This window comes from Pocillopora verrucosa, chromosome 5, assembly GCF_036669915.1.
Source record: "Pocillopora verrucosa isolate sample1 chromosome 5, ASM3666991v2, whole genome shotgun sequence".
NCBI classification, from domain to species: domain Eukaryota; kingdom Metazoa; phylum Cnidaria; class Anthozoa; order Scleractinia; family Pocilloporidae; genus Pocillopora; species Pocillopora verrucosa.
In genome coordinates, this window is record NC_089316.1 from 6,431,391 (window position 1) to 6,449,385 (window position 17,995).

The 17,995-nt window shown below is 38.9% G+C and overlaps 2 protein-coding genes across 2 annotated transcripts; one reads left to right on the top strand and one right to left on the bottom strand.

Annotated features, from left to right (window-relative positions):
- Positions 1 to 539: 539 nt before the first annotated feature.
- Positions 540 to 12,283, top strand: LOC131777850 (peroxisomal acyl-coenzyme A oxidase 1-like). The gene is made up of 16 exons (XM_059094204.2): positions 540 to 738; positions 2,236 to 2,395; positions 2,932 to 2,992; positions 3,774 to 3,867; positions 4,029 to 4,136; positions 4,575 to 4,694; positions 5,253 to 5,374; positions 5,922 to 6,091; positions 6,895 to 7,057; positions 7,346 to 7,536; positions 8,045 to 8,203; positions 8,462 to 8,567; positions 9,308 to 9,457; positions 9,743 to 9,813; positions 10,659 to 10,794; positions 11,310 to 12,283. Exons 1-16 carry the CDS (start codon positions 609 to 611, stop codon positions 11,370 to 11,372), a joined length of 2,004 nt encoding a protein of 667 aa, XP_058950187.2. The 5' UTR covers positions 540 to 608; the 3' UTR covers positions 11,373 to 12,283.
- Positions 12,284 to 12,953: 670 nt separating this feature from the next.
- Positions 12,954 to 17,995, bottom strand: LOC131777846 (uncharacterized). Its single transcript, XM_066166673.1, has 5 exons — positions 17,793 to 17,995; positions 15,872 to 15,937; positions 15,228 to 15,542; positions 14,259 to 14,408; positions 12,954 to 13,381 (listed from the first exon to the last, which is right to left on the bottom strand). Exons 1-5 carry the CDS (start codon positions 17,937 to 17,939, stop codon positions 13,268 to 13,270), a joined length of 792 nt encoding a protein of 263 aa, XP_066022770.1. The 5' UTR covers positions 17,940 to 17,995; the 3' UTR covers positions 12,954 to 13,267.

The following is a 17,995-nucleotide window of genomic DNA, read 5'->3' on the forward strand; positions in this document are numbered from 1 at the left end:
GAATGTTCAACTTCTTGAAATAAAATGTTTTCGGAAATGGTTTATAGGTTTATATATATATATATCTATATAACTGCAGACAGTACTGTTTCGGCCTTCTGGGCCTCATCAGTGCAGTGCTGATGCCAGGATGGGGGTAAGACCATATAGCCACCCCAAGTGATCTCACATATGTGGGATCATCTAAGCCATGCCAGAGTGCTCAAACTAGAAAAACTAGTGAGCATGCATAATGCTAGCAGCAATGACTCATCCTAGTAGAGTGCTCAATTTGGACATGAAAGCAAAGCTTTGTATGCCAAAGAGCTATATAACTATATATATCTATATATATCTTTATATATATATATATATATATCTATATATATATATATATATATATCTATATACATATATATGTATATGTATTTTCGAATGTTCAACTTCTTGAAAGAAAGAGAGAAGCAACAGCAACAACCTGCACATTTTAAGGATGACCGAGGGAGACTAGACCGAAAATTATGGTCAGCCACTTAGCAGCGAAGTCACGTCATCCCTGGTATGAGTTGCGTAATGTTTACCTCATAAAACCATTGATCTCTGGTGGAATCTATTTGGTCTGTATCAAAATGAAGCCATCGTCAGGTAAAATAAATCCCGATTTAGCCCGTGAACGAGGAAAGGCATCCTTTGACACAAGGGAACTAACTTACTTGCTTTATGGAGGCCGAGAGAGAACAGAGCGTAAGAAATTCTTAGGTGAGAATATCGATTGGTGGTTATAGCTATGAGGTTGGCATTAGCGTTAGATGGCATTTGGATAAATAATTTCTGATAATTGCTTTAATCAGGTAATTGGGGAGAACGTGGCAAACGCATCAGCATCGAACGCGATCAAATGCGAAATGGAGTGTTCGCATTGAAATCGACACTCCATGCAGTTCGAGAAATGTCACGCAAACCGAGACCCTTGCAAAGTGGACCTTAAACCTGACACACTTGAGTGACACATAACCTGCTGTCTATGTGATATTTAGACTATGAGCTCGAGATTTCTATTGCTTGACAACTGTGATGAGGGTGAAGCCCAAATTGACCATCACGCATAGAAATCTAGAGCAAGTAGTCCTATTGTTTTTGTGTAAAACCTCAAGATCATGGTTTTTATTTTTTATATATATATATTTTTTTTTCAAGTGCACACTTTTTGCTACTCTGTTTACTCTGCTTACCTGTCACAGAATAGATAGTGAGTACTTCAGCCAATCAGATTACAGCCCTTGTGATGGAACAGTGGTAGACTAAGCTTGTCAAATTACTCTGCTTGTACATTCAACTTTTTCTGTTTTTTTTTCGGGTGAAGGCTCACATTTTTCTGCTATGTAATTGGTCTTTGGATATTAACTGGTTTGAGGTTAAAGTTGTGAATCAGCAGTCATGGCTTAAGGGTTTTCAGCAGGTATAGATACAGTTACATGTATGAGAGGATGCATTGCCAAGCAATTACTGTGCTATCTGACTCTGGATCGCAAGGTCTGGGTTTAGGGTGGAGAGGGTCATTTTTTCATGTTCATGGGCTAGACATGTAACTGTTTTAGAGTCTCTCTCTACCCAGTGGTACATATAAGGACCACGTGTCTGACAGGAGAAAGGTAGAGGCAGGGTGATTGAAGGGAGGAGATGGGGGGAGGTTAGGATCAACTGTGATGCAGTACTACATAGCTACTTTGAGGGAGTAGCACTGTAGTATTGTACCTTATTCAACTTGTAAACTGAAAGTGAGATTAGATTTGGCAAGATATATGTGTTGACTTTTCAGTTGAATTTACCTTTTCATGGATGCATTTAATACTTATAGTGGACTTATCGCATTAAAATGGTAGTAGGAACTGCCAGAGGGACTTTCCTCCCCTGTTTAATGACCCTGGGACATGTTTGAACCCTGATACAAGAAGACATCAACATAGGGGGGCAACCCATGCTGGGGTGGGGTCCTGGGGTGCCTGTTAAACCCCCCTCCCCCACACACGTTTGTAAGCAAACAACCTACAATATTCAGGTGACAAAAACTGGTGAAAACCCTCTATTTGACACATTGTGACCCCCTTCCTATGAAAAATCATGTCAATGCCCCTGATGTAACCAATTGTCTGCCCTGCATGTTCAATATTTATGATAAAATCTGTTTTTAGTTAGCTTTTAATTAAAGGTTTTTGTTATAAAATATTTCTTCTTTTTCCTTTTATTCAATTGAAGAGTCATTGGTAGAGAAGGATCCTGTGTTTAGCAAAGAAGATGATTACATCCTGGATCGCAGACGTGCTTATGAGAGAGGTTTACAGAAAGGATTAAGAATTGTAGAGCTAGTGAAAGAACATCAGATAACTGATCCTAACGAACAAAGCATTTTAGGAAGGTATAGATAGTGCATTTTAAACAAAGGAGAAAGTATGACATGACCATTACTGGTTTATAAAAAGCATGAACACTACTGATAAATGCTGTGGGCCACAATCACTTGATTTCTGCCGCTAACTGATGAGTACAGTCATTGTTTATGCCTAAGTGTGGGGTCCTTCTCAGTCAGCAACAGACTTAATGAGCATAATTGCAGGGGTAAACAGCAATTGTAAGTATCTTTTGGGCAAGCTAAGATTAAAGAACTCTCAGCTGACTATGATTACAACCTACTTGTTTTTAGCCAAGTCAATGCTTCAGTAACAGATGGGATAAAATTCAGCTACTCCTTATTAATAGGGTAGTCACCAATTTTAGAACTTTCTGACATGACTGTTTAAAAGGGATCATGGAGAAGTACTATGTTTCTGATAAGATTTCAATTCCACATGCACATGTAACTGAAAACTTGTGTAATTGTAATACAAAATATAAATCTGGTAAATCATGATGGGATATATATACAAAATTACAGGCTATCAACTCTTTCTCTAGGAGCACACAAACCCACCTGCCACACACCTTGCATAAAGGGATGTTCATTCCTACCATAAAGGTACCTCAAATTGTTCATATTTGTTGAAAAAAGCACAAACTGACTCCAAAAAAAAATTGATACCCTTCTGAATTAGTTCATAATTCTGAAACACTCTTAAACATCTCACTTTCAGAAATTTATTTTAGTCAGAAATAGATAATAATGAAAAAGGCTGACAGCTATGAAACGCAAATGTTTCATTATGTTGCAAATGGAATGACACAACGTTCTTTCTGATAGACCTTATAATTTATCTCAAATATTTTTGTAGAGCATACCTGTAATAAGAGGTACAGCAGAGTAAGCTAAGGACTGAAAGCTAGGGGGTTGGGACAGCATGTCCTCATTCTCTGTGGAACCTGCCTCATGCTTCTTTTGTTAGTTGCTGAAAATTACAGTTATGAACAGACTGATTATATGTACATTCTTTACTGTGAATATATGAAAATCATTATGTGAACTGCAGATTAAGAAATGAATATGAAAGCAATCTTTGCGGTAGTGAATGCTACTTAAGCAGAAATGAAGATAAGGCCTGAAAAAATTCAGTCCTGTACAAGATTTGAACATTATTCATCACTTCACGGGTTTATTACGAAGCAAAAATATGACCAGCTCCCAGTTGGCTTGTTATGTTGTTACTTCAGTTGGAAGAGTACTACACTGGTATCACATAGGTGATGGGTTCAAATCCTATACCTGAATTTTTTCAGGCATTATTTCCACTTCTGCTTAAGCAGTGTTCATTACTGCAAGAAGGCTTTTATATAAATGTACTTTCTTTCTTCTGTCAATTAAGGGACAAGGAAGTGAAGAACAAAAAGCAAAATGGCTGCCTCTTGCAGAGTCCTTTCAGATAATAGGAACATATGCCCAGACTGAAATTGGCCATGGTGAGTATGAAGGTCTATGAACAAATTCTCCTTGTCAGCATCCTATGAAATGTATAGAGAACAATATGGAGAATATACATACTGACGTTAGGGTGGAAAAGGTTAGGTATTTGGCATTTAGTAATTTGATGAATTATCTTGTGCATAAATTATATTTTCAGGAACTTTTGTGCGTGGCCTGGAGACAATAGCAACATACGATAAGACCACACAGGAGTTTATTATTCACTCGCCGACTCATTCAGCGTGTAAATGGTGGCCTGGAAATCGTATGTTCGAAATTATATTATATATGGATGCATTTTAAAGATTTGGTTAGAAAAGATACTTAAGTACCAGGTGATGAGGAGGAGTTGTGGGCGAAAAGGGATTGGGACAAGAGAGGGTGTTTCTCTACCTAGACGGCTGTTTTCGTTCAATCGCTAAATCTTGAATGACCTTATGTAAAAAAAAAAAAAATTAAAAAAAAAAAGAAAGAAAGGGAATTTGCCCCTGTAGATTCATCATTGTGGTTAAATTTGTTGCTTGAACTTTTGAACTATTGATTTAAATGTTAGTTTTGTGTTTGCTTTTTTCCCTCATGGTTGAGAGTAACTTACTTTTGTAGATTTATGAGTGCAAATAAATTTATCGCCTAAACTCTGTCCTTTCTTAATGTTATGCTACAGTGCTTCCATTTTGAAATGTTGATTGAAAATGTTTTCTAGTGGGAAAAACTTCTAATTTTGCGACTGTGCCCGCAAGGCTGATTGTTGATGGAACTGATCATGGAATTCAGATGTTTCTAGTTCAGTTACGAGATCTAGAGACTCATCAACCTTTGCCAGGTAAGGGATCTCTGCAAGAGAGAAAGCAAAAGAAAAAAAAGAAAAATGCAGACACTCACGTCCACTCCACAGGCCCCCCAATTCATGGCGAAACGAACCTGAAGAGGACTTTTCCTTTTCAATAGTGTTGTAGCATAGAGATACACGTATGAGATGTAAACGCGAGCGCAAACGCAAGAAGACAAGAATGGGTATAGTTCTTTTTTCATTTCTTGCTTACACGACTGTGCCTGCGTTTGTGTGTACGTCCGCGCAGCAAATACGTGTATTTCCTTCAAGTTGCGTTTGTATTTGAACTGTATTTGCTTCGTAATGTTACCATGTTCCAACCAACAGCGTAGCTCCATTTTTACACAGATAAAACACCCACAACTCACAATTTTATCTATTCGCTCAGACGAAGGGCTAAGGCTCGGAACGCCAGCTTTAGAAACTGTTTACCATGGTCAATTCACTTAAAACACCTACAGAAACTTACCCCCTTTCAACAACCACTACAATCTGTTTGGCGCACTGTGATTTATCATGTAAGACCTTTTATTCTTCAAAAATATTCAGGTATCACGATAGGAGACATTGGAGCCAAGTTTTCTATGATGTACAACGGGAGTGACAATGGATATCTAATGTTTGACCATGTCCGTATTCCACTAGACCAGATGCTAATGGGTCTTTCAAAGGTAGTATGAAATGGGTTGTTGTGCTCGTATATATAACTTGGCGTTAGTGCTGGCTTTTATGGCACAATGATAAGCGGTTGGACACTGAAAGGGGTGTAAACCTCAATGTAGTTGCTTAAGTTTTTCTAATTAAAGACAAGTAATATTCAGAGTGCTCAAAATCCAACTTTCTCTCATCACAGTTTAACGTATTTTTTACTCGTGCTTAACGGTGGAATAACATAACAAATATCGCGAGTCGCTACTCGTGCGTTGTCAACCTTCCCAGGCTGGTCTGATACCAATCAAAAAACGAATTAAACCATATAAATTAATGACGGAAAAACTCAAAACCCCTAAATGGTTTATCGCAATAAAACGTGACCTGAAATTCCTTGCTGTGATAACATTCTGTCTTCGCTCTGAGAAAAGCGTACATAACTTTCTATTAATCCCTCAGCCTGGCACTTTTCTTTTTTTTTTCCAGCTATTTTGCATTTTCCCCTACATCTATTTAAATTGATTTTGATAGGCTTCATATATTGATTTTACTCTCAATAACCAACAGTTGTCCCCTGACGGAACCTTCACAAAACCAGCCAACTCCAAACTGTTGTACGGTACCATGAGTTTGACGCGGGCAGGCATTGTTGGCGACTCCTTCTGGGATTTATCAAAAGCGATCACTATCGCCATTCGTTACAGTGCTGTGCGTCGCCAGGGTCAGCTGAAACAAGGGTATGGAATATAAGTATATTGCTTTTAGAAACCATATTCATTCCTGTCATCCACCTGTCGACACCCAAGAGTGACTAGCATGATATTTTCTCGTTTCATTACTACCCCTGAATTAAACGTTGAGGTGACTCCTCAGAAAAAAAAAGTTATCGAACAATTTTTTTTTAACTTTCCTTAAATATATATAATAAAAAGGATAGGTCACTGTGCTTGTTTAGGAGATACAATGGACTAGAATCGCCCCATTTATGTCTGTATTGGCACTATTCGCGCGCGTCATGTCACCAGTTCATGGTACATTTGCTGCAGCTGGAAGCAAGTGTTTTTAAGGTAACACTTGGAAAAAACTTGATAGAAAGAAAGCCTCGAGCGTTTGAAATCGCGTAAATTCAAACGATATCGACTCAAAACGTTCCTCGAGTCGTTCCTTTCATGGTCGTTATTCGCATCCTCGAGTAACGGGCTTCGTGCACGCTTTTAGTTTATCTTTTTTCCCTTCGAATAATTTTTTTTAATTCCCTGAACTCAAAGGGGACAAATTGACTCTTAGATGCGCTGACTTGGGCGTTAATGAGGACTCAGTTTGTTTTTCGTTTGTTTGTTTGTTTGTTTGATTTGTTTTAACATGACGTTTTAAATTGTTTGTTGGTTTGTGTGCGTCAGGTTTTTGTTTGTTTGTTTGTTTGCCTTTCGTTTGTCATTATACGCGTTACGAGAAGGTTTGGTTGAATTAACCGTTGGTGAAACACTCGGAAACGTATATTTAGTGATTTACCCACAAGTTGTCTTTGATCTTACAACAGGGAACCCGAGACCCAGATTATCGATTACAAGACACAACAGTACAAACTGTTACCCGGGCTGGCCATGGCCTATGCCTCAAAGTTTGCGTTTGATCATGTGTGGAGATCGTTTCAGGAACGTCAAAAGAAAATTGCAGCTGGTGACTTGTCCATATTACCAGAGGTAAAGTAAAACCTTTTCGTGTTCCCAGTCTGAAAATGGTCTATGGTATATGAGTTGAGATACTATGGGTTGTTAACCAGTCAAAATTCAATGTAATATACTATCGCCAGCCCTTTTAAATAGAGGATGTCGTGTGGCAGCCATTGTAATACGAATTTTATCCTAAGTGAGAGATATTATCGACACGTAGATTTTTCTTTTTTTTTTTTTTTTTTTTTTTTTTTTTTTAACAAACTTTGCCTAAGTTTTCCTCAAGTTTATTCTTTTTTTTCTATTTCTTATTTGTAGAGCCATGCTATCACCAGTGGTCTTAAGGCGTTTTCGACTTCAACGGCCATGCATCATGCAGAGACGTGCCGACTAGCGTGTGGTGGACATGGCTACTTACTGTACAGCGGTCTTCCTGAATTGTATACATTGTTGAATGCTGCCTGTACTTACGAAGGAGATAATGATGTCCTTTTCCTGCAAGTAGCAAGGTAAGCTTGTATACATTATTGTACTGCCTAAATGGATATAGGTGACGTCGCCCCCACTGCATGGGTTCCCCAAGTGAAGTTCCGTCGCCCCGAAGTATGATTGCGTCGCCCTGAAGTTTTTGTGCGTCACCCCCAACTTAAAGTTGCGTCGCCCCCGACTTTTGACCTAAATGTAATTGAGGTTTTAAATTTACTTTTGTAAAAGGTTAAAAAGCTTTTAAGTTAGACGGCCCTACTATCAAAAACGATCGCAATGTTTCGACTGCCTAGTGACCTGGTAGAAACATCCCTCGCCCAGTGGTGATGGGTTTGTGAAGTCACTTCGTACTTTGACTTTTGGCGTTTTTTTTCCTTTGAAAGGAAAAACTCATATAATTTCACCTTCATTTCTGCGCTTGGGATCGTGTTCTTCTCCCTGATCATTCGTGTATTCAGCTTCTGGCATTAGTTGAAATTCTTCTCGCGCTGCACAACTGATTACATTTGCGGGGATTATATTTCGTTACAGGTTTCTGGTAAAAATCGCCTCTCAAGCTCAAGAGGGAAAAGCTCTACCTGTTTCACTGAGGTATTTGTCACGAAGAAATGAACAGTGTCCGGTAATCAACGGAGAAGGATTTTTGGAGCCAGGTGTACAAAGAAGAATTTACCAGGACAGGACTGGCAGGTGAGAGAATTTAACCGTTCCCACCGCCACCCCAAAAAAATGATTTGGGAAGCCCGTAAGTAGGCTAACCTACTTTTGCGTGCCGTTATGAGGCGATCCCATTAGATACGTCAAGCGTCCTGCTTTTTCAAGCTTGAGGCGGTGTCAGGTGTCCGTCCGTTCAGTGGCCTTGTAGCTTGCATCAGTTTTAAGCATATCCATGTAGAAAAAGAAATAGGCTGTCACTAATTAGTTTAACGTTCCCTTGCGTTCCTTCAGCGAGGTGAGGGCTGTTGCAGAAAAGCTTCAAAGAAAAATTTCCTCTGGAACGGACTCCTCTGATGCTTGGAACGAGCTGTCTGTAGACTTACTACGCTGTGCTAAGGTGAGCCAAAGAGCGAGGTGACCATAACACAAGCTGTGTTGCAGAGAAATGTTCAGTTGATTGATTTTCAAAAGTAATCTGGAATTTAACTAATCTTACTCTTAAAACTGCACGCTAGCCTACAGAGCAGGCGTCTTCTTAGGGCGAGTTAACGTGATGAAGCTCGCGATTGTTCATTCAACCGGCCATGTCTGATTTGGAGTTACGTCGCTCACCTTCTTGGTACAAATCTCTATCTCCCCCCAGTCTTCCGCTGCCATTAAGATCAAATATGGCGACCTTAATTTTCATTAAGAAAATACTGCGCATTCGTTGGCCAAAATTACGCCTGCTATGCAGGCTAACTGCTTACCAGCAACACAACTAATAAGCAGGAAACTGAGCGCAATCTTGCCTCGCGCACCCGCGTTTTTCTTTTTCTCACTGGCTCTTCTTAGTGTTATTCCCTTTTTGATTGGCTGTTGCGATTGATTACGTTGTCATCTTTGTTGTTGGGTTGGGCGTTGCGTTTTTCCGCGCATATACCCGCTCCCGTGTCAACACTTTGAGTTCTCATTGGCTCTCCTCAATATTTTTCTTCTTCGGATTTGCAGTGATGATTACGCGATCTTTTGCTTCAGCCTTTTAATGGAGTGTGTGCAGCCTTTGATTCGCGCGGACGTCTGGAAGTAATATGTGCCTCCAATAAAGATATCTCACTTAGATATAAATTATTAGTTTATTTTTTCTCTTTGTTTCAGGGTTATAGTCATTGTGTTATGGTTTCGTATTTATTGGATTCGATGGAGAACCTGTCTGGTGTTAGTTCAAGTTTACGCAGGGTGCTGAAATGTGTGGCAGATTTGTTTGTTCTTTGGGGTATCGTTGAAGACTCAGGAAGTTTTCTGGAGGTAACAAACGATTTTTTAGATTAAAAACTTCGTAAGCAAGAGCGATAATGTTATGAAGCTGGTAATAGAAATGATTTTAGCTCAGATGAAACGCCTTGACCTTCATGCCGAGTGATAAACAAACAAGAACAAACAAGCGAACAACAAAAGTTATGATGTATCCAGCTTTAAGTAGTGTAGAAGAGAAACCTGCATGAAAAATGAAAATGAAAGATAGGAAGCCATTTTTAATATCAGTTGTATGAAGTATCTGTTGCCTTCTTTTTTTTCTCCATTTCCTGTTAGGCTGGAGTTCTTAACTGCGCTCAAACTCAAACTATACGACAACAAGTTTATGATTTGATGGACAAGCTCAGGTGAGTTGACTAAGAATAAAGATCCCTTATTCTTAAGAGGGTAATTTAGTGTTAACAACTGCGGAGTTGATAACGTAAATTGGCCACCGTAAAGAGTTTGAAAGCTGACGTTACGAGCATTAGCCCTTTCGTCTTTCGCTCTGACGAAGGGCCCGAAAGTTCTGATATTCAAGGTTCTGATATTTAGCAGTTCTGGAAAGCCAGTTTTTTTTATTTTTCTCAACTTTGGGAATTGTTTGATGTCAAGATCGAGTTTTTGATAGTAATGAAATTTAAATATTAGAACCTTTAAGAAACGGAATATAATAAACTGATATGGCGTAAAGATATGGCGTAAAGATATGGCGTAAGGCCTACATTTTCGAAAGTAGGGCCTGGGCCTTATATTCGACATTTTTGAACGCGAGTTAAGAAAATTGGGTCGAGTACACAAGGTCGAGGCCAGGACGGAATGGTCCTAGGAGAACTAAGGCCTTGATAATTATCTTAGTCATCGTTGTGAAACCGAATCCAAATCTATTTTAGCCCGCGCGCCCGCTTGCTTGGTTGTTAAGACTGTTTTGTCATTTTTTTTTTGGTTTCAGGTTTTTTTTCTTAATGCCCCCCAAAGTAATAATGGTAATACAGTTTATATTCATAGGCATTATTTTGTTTTGGGCTGTTCTAAAAGTCAGTTCAACCCTCTCCTAGTGGCGCGGGCTAAAGTAACTGTGAGTCAGGGTTAAAATATTTTTATGCCTAAGAACATAAGCGCTGTTGTCTTATGATATCGTGAATGGGTTTGAAAATCAGCAACTTGTTTGAGTTAACCCGATTTTCTTGTTTCTGTATTTCTCAACGTAAAGACCTGAAGCAGTGGCTCTGGTTGACGCCTTTGATCATTCAGATTACGTACTTAACTCTCCATTGGGACGTTTCGATGGCAACGTATATGAGGACCTTTTCAGATGGGCGCAAAGATCGGAGTTAAATGATGAACAGGTAGAGTTTATTAATTTTTGGTAGATAAAGAAATGTGCAATCGAGTTTCGATACTAATCCGGGATTGCTATGCATTTGCTTTACTTTGCTTTGTGAGTGGTGCCGAAAACTCGTGTAATCCTCTCAGCCAATCTGATTCAACACTAAATGCAACCCGCGCTTCAATCAATATGCCTTAAAAAAATGAATAAATTTGCTTTCTTTTTGGTTAATTGTGAAATTTTCTTATCCTCGGATCGGCTATCGTGATCACTTTGGTTTTGTTTTTAAACATTCATTCACAGAGCGCTCTATCATGCAGAAATATCGGTAAGAGGTATAAAAAATTTAAGGCATTACGACAAAACCGGCTCAAAGCAAGAGTTACCAAGATGCGGTTGGTTTTTTGTATTGTATCTGAGCTTGGGTTTTCCAAATCCTATGAACACCACTATAGGGTTGCCTGTGGGTCATAAAACCATTCGTTACCGTGCCAACTAAACCTGTTTTATTAAAGGACTTTGTGTTCATTTCAGGTGCAACCAGGCTACTACAAATACCTGCGGCCACTAATGCAAAACAACAAATCTAAACTATAATAATATTTTAATTACGATATAGGTCAACTTGAACGTGTCATTTTGGCGTGCTTAATAATGGTAATAAGTGTAAGTAGAGTTCAATTCGGTCTGTAATCATACGTTGAGTGATTAACAACATCAGTCGACCAAATAGCGGGAGCCCGATTTGTTTTTTAGAAGTCTTGAGATTCTCTTCCTCGAAGTCAATAACAATCTGGAGAAGTAACCCCTAACAAAATCGTTCGTGCATTCCACTTTAAGAAGCCATTTGAAGCTGTAGGTTTGATCGTGTCGTTCAATCGTCCTGGTAAGGGGACTCCTGAAAAGGGGGTAAGTTTATAAAGAACCTGTTGAGCTGCGTCGGTGGGAGAGTATAACAGGATAATTCGCGACTTCGCTCCGATAAAGGGCTAACGCTCGAAACGTCAGCTTTAAAACTCTTTACGGTGGCCAATTTATGTTATCAACTCCGTTGATAATACCAAAATTGTCTTGAGAAAGACTGCTGTCGGTAATAGTGACTGATATTTCAACAACCTGAGTAGAAGTCATCATCAGGATCAATTGAATAGTTGTTGTCAGTATAATAAGTCTGGTTTATGTGAACTGACTGGTCAGTTCAGCCCTGATGGTAATGGCTATAAGACTCAGTTGGTGTAATTCGGTTGTGATTGGTCAGTTTCAATCCGCGGGTAATGTTAGATCGTTCTGTTGTGGTGTATCGTAAACGTGCAGATTATTGTTCATCTTGAAAAATAAAATGCTTAAATATAATTTGGTTCTATTTTTGCATAGTATTCCTGTCAAACATTGTTACTGACGAAGGATTCAGTAACCAAAGAACGACAGCAATTAATAGAAGCAAGATTTTACAGATTGACTTCTTCAGGTTTCGTAGTTGATGAAAGTAGAATATACAAAACAAAATTCCGCACCCATATAAATGAAAAAATAGCCTTTTTAACACACTTTATTATATGATTTCACGCCTTTATGTTAAGGGGACAATGGTATTGATGTGGGGCCTCCTCCTCAAAACTAAACAAATGAATAATCATTCAAGTTACAACTTAAGCTTATTATAAGTACTACTATTATAGTTAAAATAGTAAAACGCAGGGTGCCATTAAGGATTAAAAACCGAATTTAGCACTTTAATTTAAACAATACAGTGTCACATCTAAATCACCATTTCCTGATTAAAGGCAAATCTGGCATATCATTGCTTCCTTTACCTGTACGAACATCAAAGCTGAAATATACCTTACGAATTGACAAAGAGATTTCATGCTGCCATATCTCTGCTGAGTAAGTGATAGTAGATGACGTCATAATGTGGCAAGCTCCAAAAAGTAGCACACGAGGCACAGCCACATTTTGATGTCATCTGTCTACCTTTATTTGCCAGGAGTCCATTAATGGGCTCCTAATTTGTTATATATAAGAAAGATGCAAAATATTGTTAAAGGTCGCACCATGTATGAATGAGCCAATCAAAATGCAGCTGTAATTCAGCTTATTATATAAGCATACATATCCTGGAGGCCAGGTTTACCTTAGTTAGGAAAGAGATGAGGGGGGGGGGGAGGGGGGGGGAAAGGGGGGGTTAGGTTAGGTGGGGGAAAGAATCCTCTTGCTTCTCACCGGGCCTCAATATCTGTGACCTCTCGCCCTTCTCTCTAACCGGGCCTCAGTATCTTTGACTCTTCCCCCCCTCTTCCAGTTCGCACATTTCACCCTCTCCTCTCTTATCATATTGTCCTTTTCATCTACTCCTCTCCCCTGGTTCCTATTCCTTTCCCCTTCTACTACAAGAGCTCACGAACACAAAACTTTTACAGCATGCCCTACAACAAATTCTACAACAAAGGTCTTCAGATGTAACTGCTGATTCATGTAGTGAATGTATGGACTCATGTAGCCCTGTAATTGGGTCGCTTAAAATCCACCCTAGGCCGTGAAACCACTCGAGGCTGTGCAACAACTCCAGGCTGCACAATCACTTCAGGCTGTGCAACCACTCCAAGCTGTCAAATGAACAATGTTAAAATATTTTCAGACCTAGAACACAATTGACCTCAGACTTCTTGACAGCATATAAGGCAAGATTTTCTCCATTTTTTCACGTGCATGGGCAAAAAAACTCTGTGTTACCCATATTGAACTAGACACTAGGCCTTTGGATTTTTTGCTCTGCCACTGAGCTATAGAGAGCTCACTCGGGTGAAATGGGCCATCAATAGCTTCATATCTGACAAACTCGAAGTTTTACTTTATTCATGCATCAAGCTAAAAAAATTTACTATACTTGTTGTATATATCACCAGCTTCAGTTGCACCATACCAGCATTTTAACCCTGTACACCAAAACATGAGTATGCATTTACTCCATTCTATCTTTGTAGAATTTATTTAACGATCGAGAGCTTCTTTAGTTGGTGACCATTTTCCTTATTCTTTTTACCTTAATGTGTGATTCAGGGGGTTATATTGTAAGGAGAGATTAGATGCAAGTCACTCTTAGAATTTCAAATATTAATTTCCTGATATCTGAAAAGAATGCCTAATAAACACACTATAGCCTGAACAACAACACTAAGAAGACGAGGACAGAGAATATGTTAATCTACGTGTTACGCATCTAAACGACGGCATTCATTCCTCTTTTCCCCTTTAGAACCTTTCTGAAGTATACTCTCTTGCAGTCAATGTAATCATGGATACCTTTAGACCAAAATGGAATTTCCATTGTAAACACTGCACTGCACGGAATAATAATCAATTTGTTTTCTGACAAACAAACTAAACAAGAAAAAAACATTTGATACACCGCCTGGAACTTTGTTTGTTCAAACTTGGATTCATTTAATTTGTATCAGTAGAAAATGTTTTATTTCTAGTTACCTGCAGGAGGACGTACGCAGGTTGCTGGCCTGTTGCTGGGTATCCCTGTGGCACCACACCATCTTCAGTCTGCATTAAAACCCCACCAGGCTGTGTCCTTGGGTTCATGTACCGAGGCTGTACATACACCTCTTGCTGGCTGGTCCTTGTCTTAATAGTCAGAATAATTAAACATCAGAGTGATTAAATATTCATAGTCTAAAACTCATTACAAAAACGCAACTTGCCATTTCACCAAATAAGGCTAATAGAATGAACAAAACCATTTACTAGGTAGGTTTATAACTGAGCTACTGTGAACAGGAAAACAGCGCGTTTCTAGTGAGAGGGGAGTTGACTGTACTACATTCAAAACTAAAAGTTCCAATGGTTCACAATGAATACCAATTATTTCAAATGTCACTAGCCCAGCATAAACTGTTCATCTTGATCATTATTTACACTATACAAGTGTTCACGAGAGAGATATTTGTTTAGTGAAAGTAATGTTTGTTCCACGATGCAAACAAAAAACAAAGAACAAAGCTAGACTGGACAACAGGACACATGATTTTGTGGATATTATATAAAAAATCATGTTTCTTCCTCTGTTACAGTTAATATATGCCCTTCATCTTGAATTCAAGTTTAAACGAAGGCTTTTATCGTATTGACCAAAAGGATTTGACTGATTGGGGAATATCAGTCGGGCTAGATATCCTAGGATATTCCCCAGTTTTAGCCAGGGCTTATTTGATCACGTGTTGTATTTAGAACAATTGCGCACGGGCGAAAATATTTGATGGATTACAAAATTGAATAGTTTTCAGTTTTAGCCCTACATATCCAGTTATGTGCCACTTTTTGTGAAACGAACTGTAAGTATGCAAAAATATTTGATGCAATATATATATAAAAAATGTATTGGCAACAAATGATTTAAAGATAGCTTTAAACATTAACAACTGAACTGCGGTGGTAATTACTTACTGTGTTCCCAACTGCTACTGAGTTACAACACACTGCCTTGCAACAATAGATGGATGACGCAAGGGCCAAGACCAACTCAACCAAGGACAAAATAAGGAGACAAGAGCCAAAACCAGCCAAGTTTTCCGCTGTAGCTCTACTAAGGCCATACCTCCCATAGCAATCATAGTCCTCGTTGGTATCATAACCGTAATCGTTGTAGTTGTTACAGTGTGTCTTCACTTCAACGTAGACTAAAAGAGTAATGCTATAGCAGATGGCCATTTGTCCTGAGAGGATACACCCTATAATGGAGAAACCCATAAAACATCCAATCTGTCGATAAAAAGACACCACACAATGGAATTAGTGGTGGGCACACACTGTAGCCACTTGAACAACAAACACTAGCATTTTAGGCTATGTAAATCGTTGTTGGATAACTTTTGGGAGGTTAACCATTTTATGCTCAGTGAATCTTTGATGATGTACTTTCATTCTAGCGTAATATATTGATGCATATTTTCTTTTAAGCGATTCAGTTTTAATTTTTGGCTCATTAATCAGTTACATGTAATCAAGGCTCTTTCATTATAATAAGGTAGTGTGTATTGAGATAGGGAAGTTATCCAAAAAACGTTTCCTTAAAATTCCTAGTAACTCACCAAACACCTGTCTGGGTAGAAATCATCTCTTGCTCCGACATATCCCAAAATTCCAGTGATAAAAACCTACAATTTACACAAGCAGAAAGATCTTTTAAATAATTCATTTCTCATTGGATTAAGAACACATTAAGTAATCTTCAAGTCCACGTGATAAAAGTTTTTACATTTTGCAGGCCTTAAATATACAATTCACATCAAAAAAAACTCAGAAGGCTCCCCAATCTGAAGTGCAGGTGGAGTTCATGAAGTTCACTAAATATAATTTTCGCGATCCCAACTTAGAAACTTTTTGTTTATTTATCTACCTATAAAACCTTTTACTAGGTCATCTTTGGAGAGCCATGTGACGATGCCAAAAATTGCTCACAAATTGCTCTCTGATGATGACTTCCGCTCAGGTTGTCGAAACGTCAGTCACTAGTACCGACAACAGTCCTTCTCAGGACTACACTCACCCGGACGATCAAACTACACTATTAAAATTTTCCTACCCCCAAAATCTAAAAAAAGTGCGATGAACCCCATTCTAGTAACTCTGTGGAAAATGCAACCCCATTGTAATCAATGCAGCCATAAAATTGTGACCCCATTGAGTGGCATTAGCCTATCACAAGGCAGTACCCCATAAAATGGTGACCCCCATCCAGTGGCGCATTCCCAATTGCCTATCAAAAGGCAGACTACCCAGATCGTCCTAAAACTGAACAATTTTCGGGCGAGTGAATGGTAGTTAAAACAGAGATAATACACATGAAAGAGAGAGACCGATACAGTTTCTGTTTATTTATGCGATAAAAGCGATTTAAAAGGCTTCCAAAGAAACTTTCAGACATTTTTTTCGCAACTATCTGTCCCAATCTGACACCTGTCAATTAGAGAGCAATTAGAATACCTCTGTAAATTGCAATGAAAGAATCTGTAAGTAAATTCAAATGTATGTTTTAAAGTTGTGGGAGTTTGCTCAAGCGCTAGAAGAAAGCAGATTTACAACACGATTGAGTAGAAATAGGAAACGTCCTTACAATAACGTAACTCTATGTAACACAATACTCTGTAGTTATACACAACGATAAGCCTTTTCGCCGCCATAACCGGTCTCAAACGCTCGCTCTTAAAATAAAAAAAATATGAATACCGTTGGAGAGCATTTGGTCGGAGCTTTTGATCAAAGCGACCATCCAAATCCCTGGGTAAATAAAGACTTCAGACGTGCGTCACATCCAAATCCCTGGGTAATTAAAGACTTCAGACGTGCGTCACATTTGGCCTTCTCGAAAATTGGTCTCAAGTTACTTACTTAACCACAGTGATTCCGTTTGACTTTGACAACCAACTGACATTGCGACAAATACTTCAACACATTCACAATAAAACAAATTACTTTCAACTGTGGCGGAGGGAAAAAGGAATGGCCTAACTTTTACGGAATGTTCAGTCAAAATCTGCTTATTTCTGCCGCTTTCACCGCCATAATGAACTTATCGCTACCACAATGCAACGCAATCAGAGTGCGCACACCGTCAAGGCCGAGCCCATCCTTAAATTGATTTGTTTCAAACGCCTTCTTTTTTCAGTCAGTTCCACATTCACACCAGTTTGCTTCTCATTGATTGGTAGCTTGGTAAAATTTTCTCTTCGCCTCATACAATTGGAAAATAAATCCCCGGTCCTAAATACAACCTGTCCTTTTCGCCATTGTTTTCTTTAACCAAGAAGTGTATGCATAATAATTTTTGGGGCTGTGATTTCAGGTTTTTAGTGGAAGTAGTGCCTTCTTAAATGACCAAGTGCCAGTGAACCGTAAGCCTCATATTGAACCTGCCGCAAAAGAGTCAACTATGTAACTGCAGTCGAATAAGCGTGCAACAACATGCCTATTATCTTGACCTTTTATTCGAAAAAGCTAGACGAAACTTACCCAGACGCCAACCCAGATGCCAAAACCGACGTACGTAGTCCAGTCTGTAGTGAAGAAAAAACTTGCTATTCCAAAGACGAACATCAAAGCCCCAAATACCATCTGTGCGTTGGCCAACCCTCGCAAAGCAGTTGCTCTGTACACCATGACTGTAATCAAATTGGTGAGAAATCGAACATTCGATCATACGCCAAAAAATTCAA

Excerpts from the sequence above, each read along its gene's own strand:
- LOC131777850 (XM_059094204.2), top strand. The coding sequence starts at position 609 with ATGAAGCCATCGTCAGGTAAAATAAATCCCGATTTAGCCCGTGAACGA. Across the intron at positions 9,458-9,742 it reads ACTCAGGAAGTTTTCTGGAG|GCTGGAGTTCTTAACTGCGC; the intron begins GTAACAAACGAT and ends ATTTCCTGTTAG. Across the intron at positions 9,814-10,658 it reads GATTTGATGGACAAGCTCAG|ACCTGAAGCAGTGGCTCTGG; the intron begins GTGAGTTGACTA and ends CTCAACGTAAAG.
- LOC131777846 (XM_066166673.1), bottom strand. The coding sequence starts at position 17,939 with ATGGTGTACAGAGCAACTGCTTTGCGAGGGTTGGCCAACGCACAGATG. Across the intron at positions 15,543-15,871 it reads TCTACCCAGACAGGTGTTTG|ATTGGATGTTTTATGGGTTT; the intron begins GTGAGTTACTAG and ends TTTTATCGACAG. Across the intron at positions 14,409-15,227 it reads CAGTAGCAGTTGGGAACACA|ACAAGGACCAGCCAGCAAGA; the intron begins GTAAGTAATTAC and ends CTGACTATTAAG.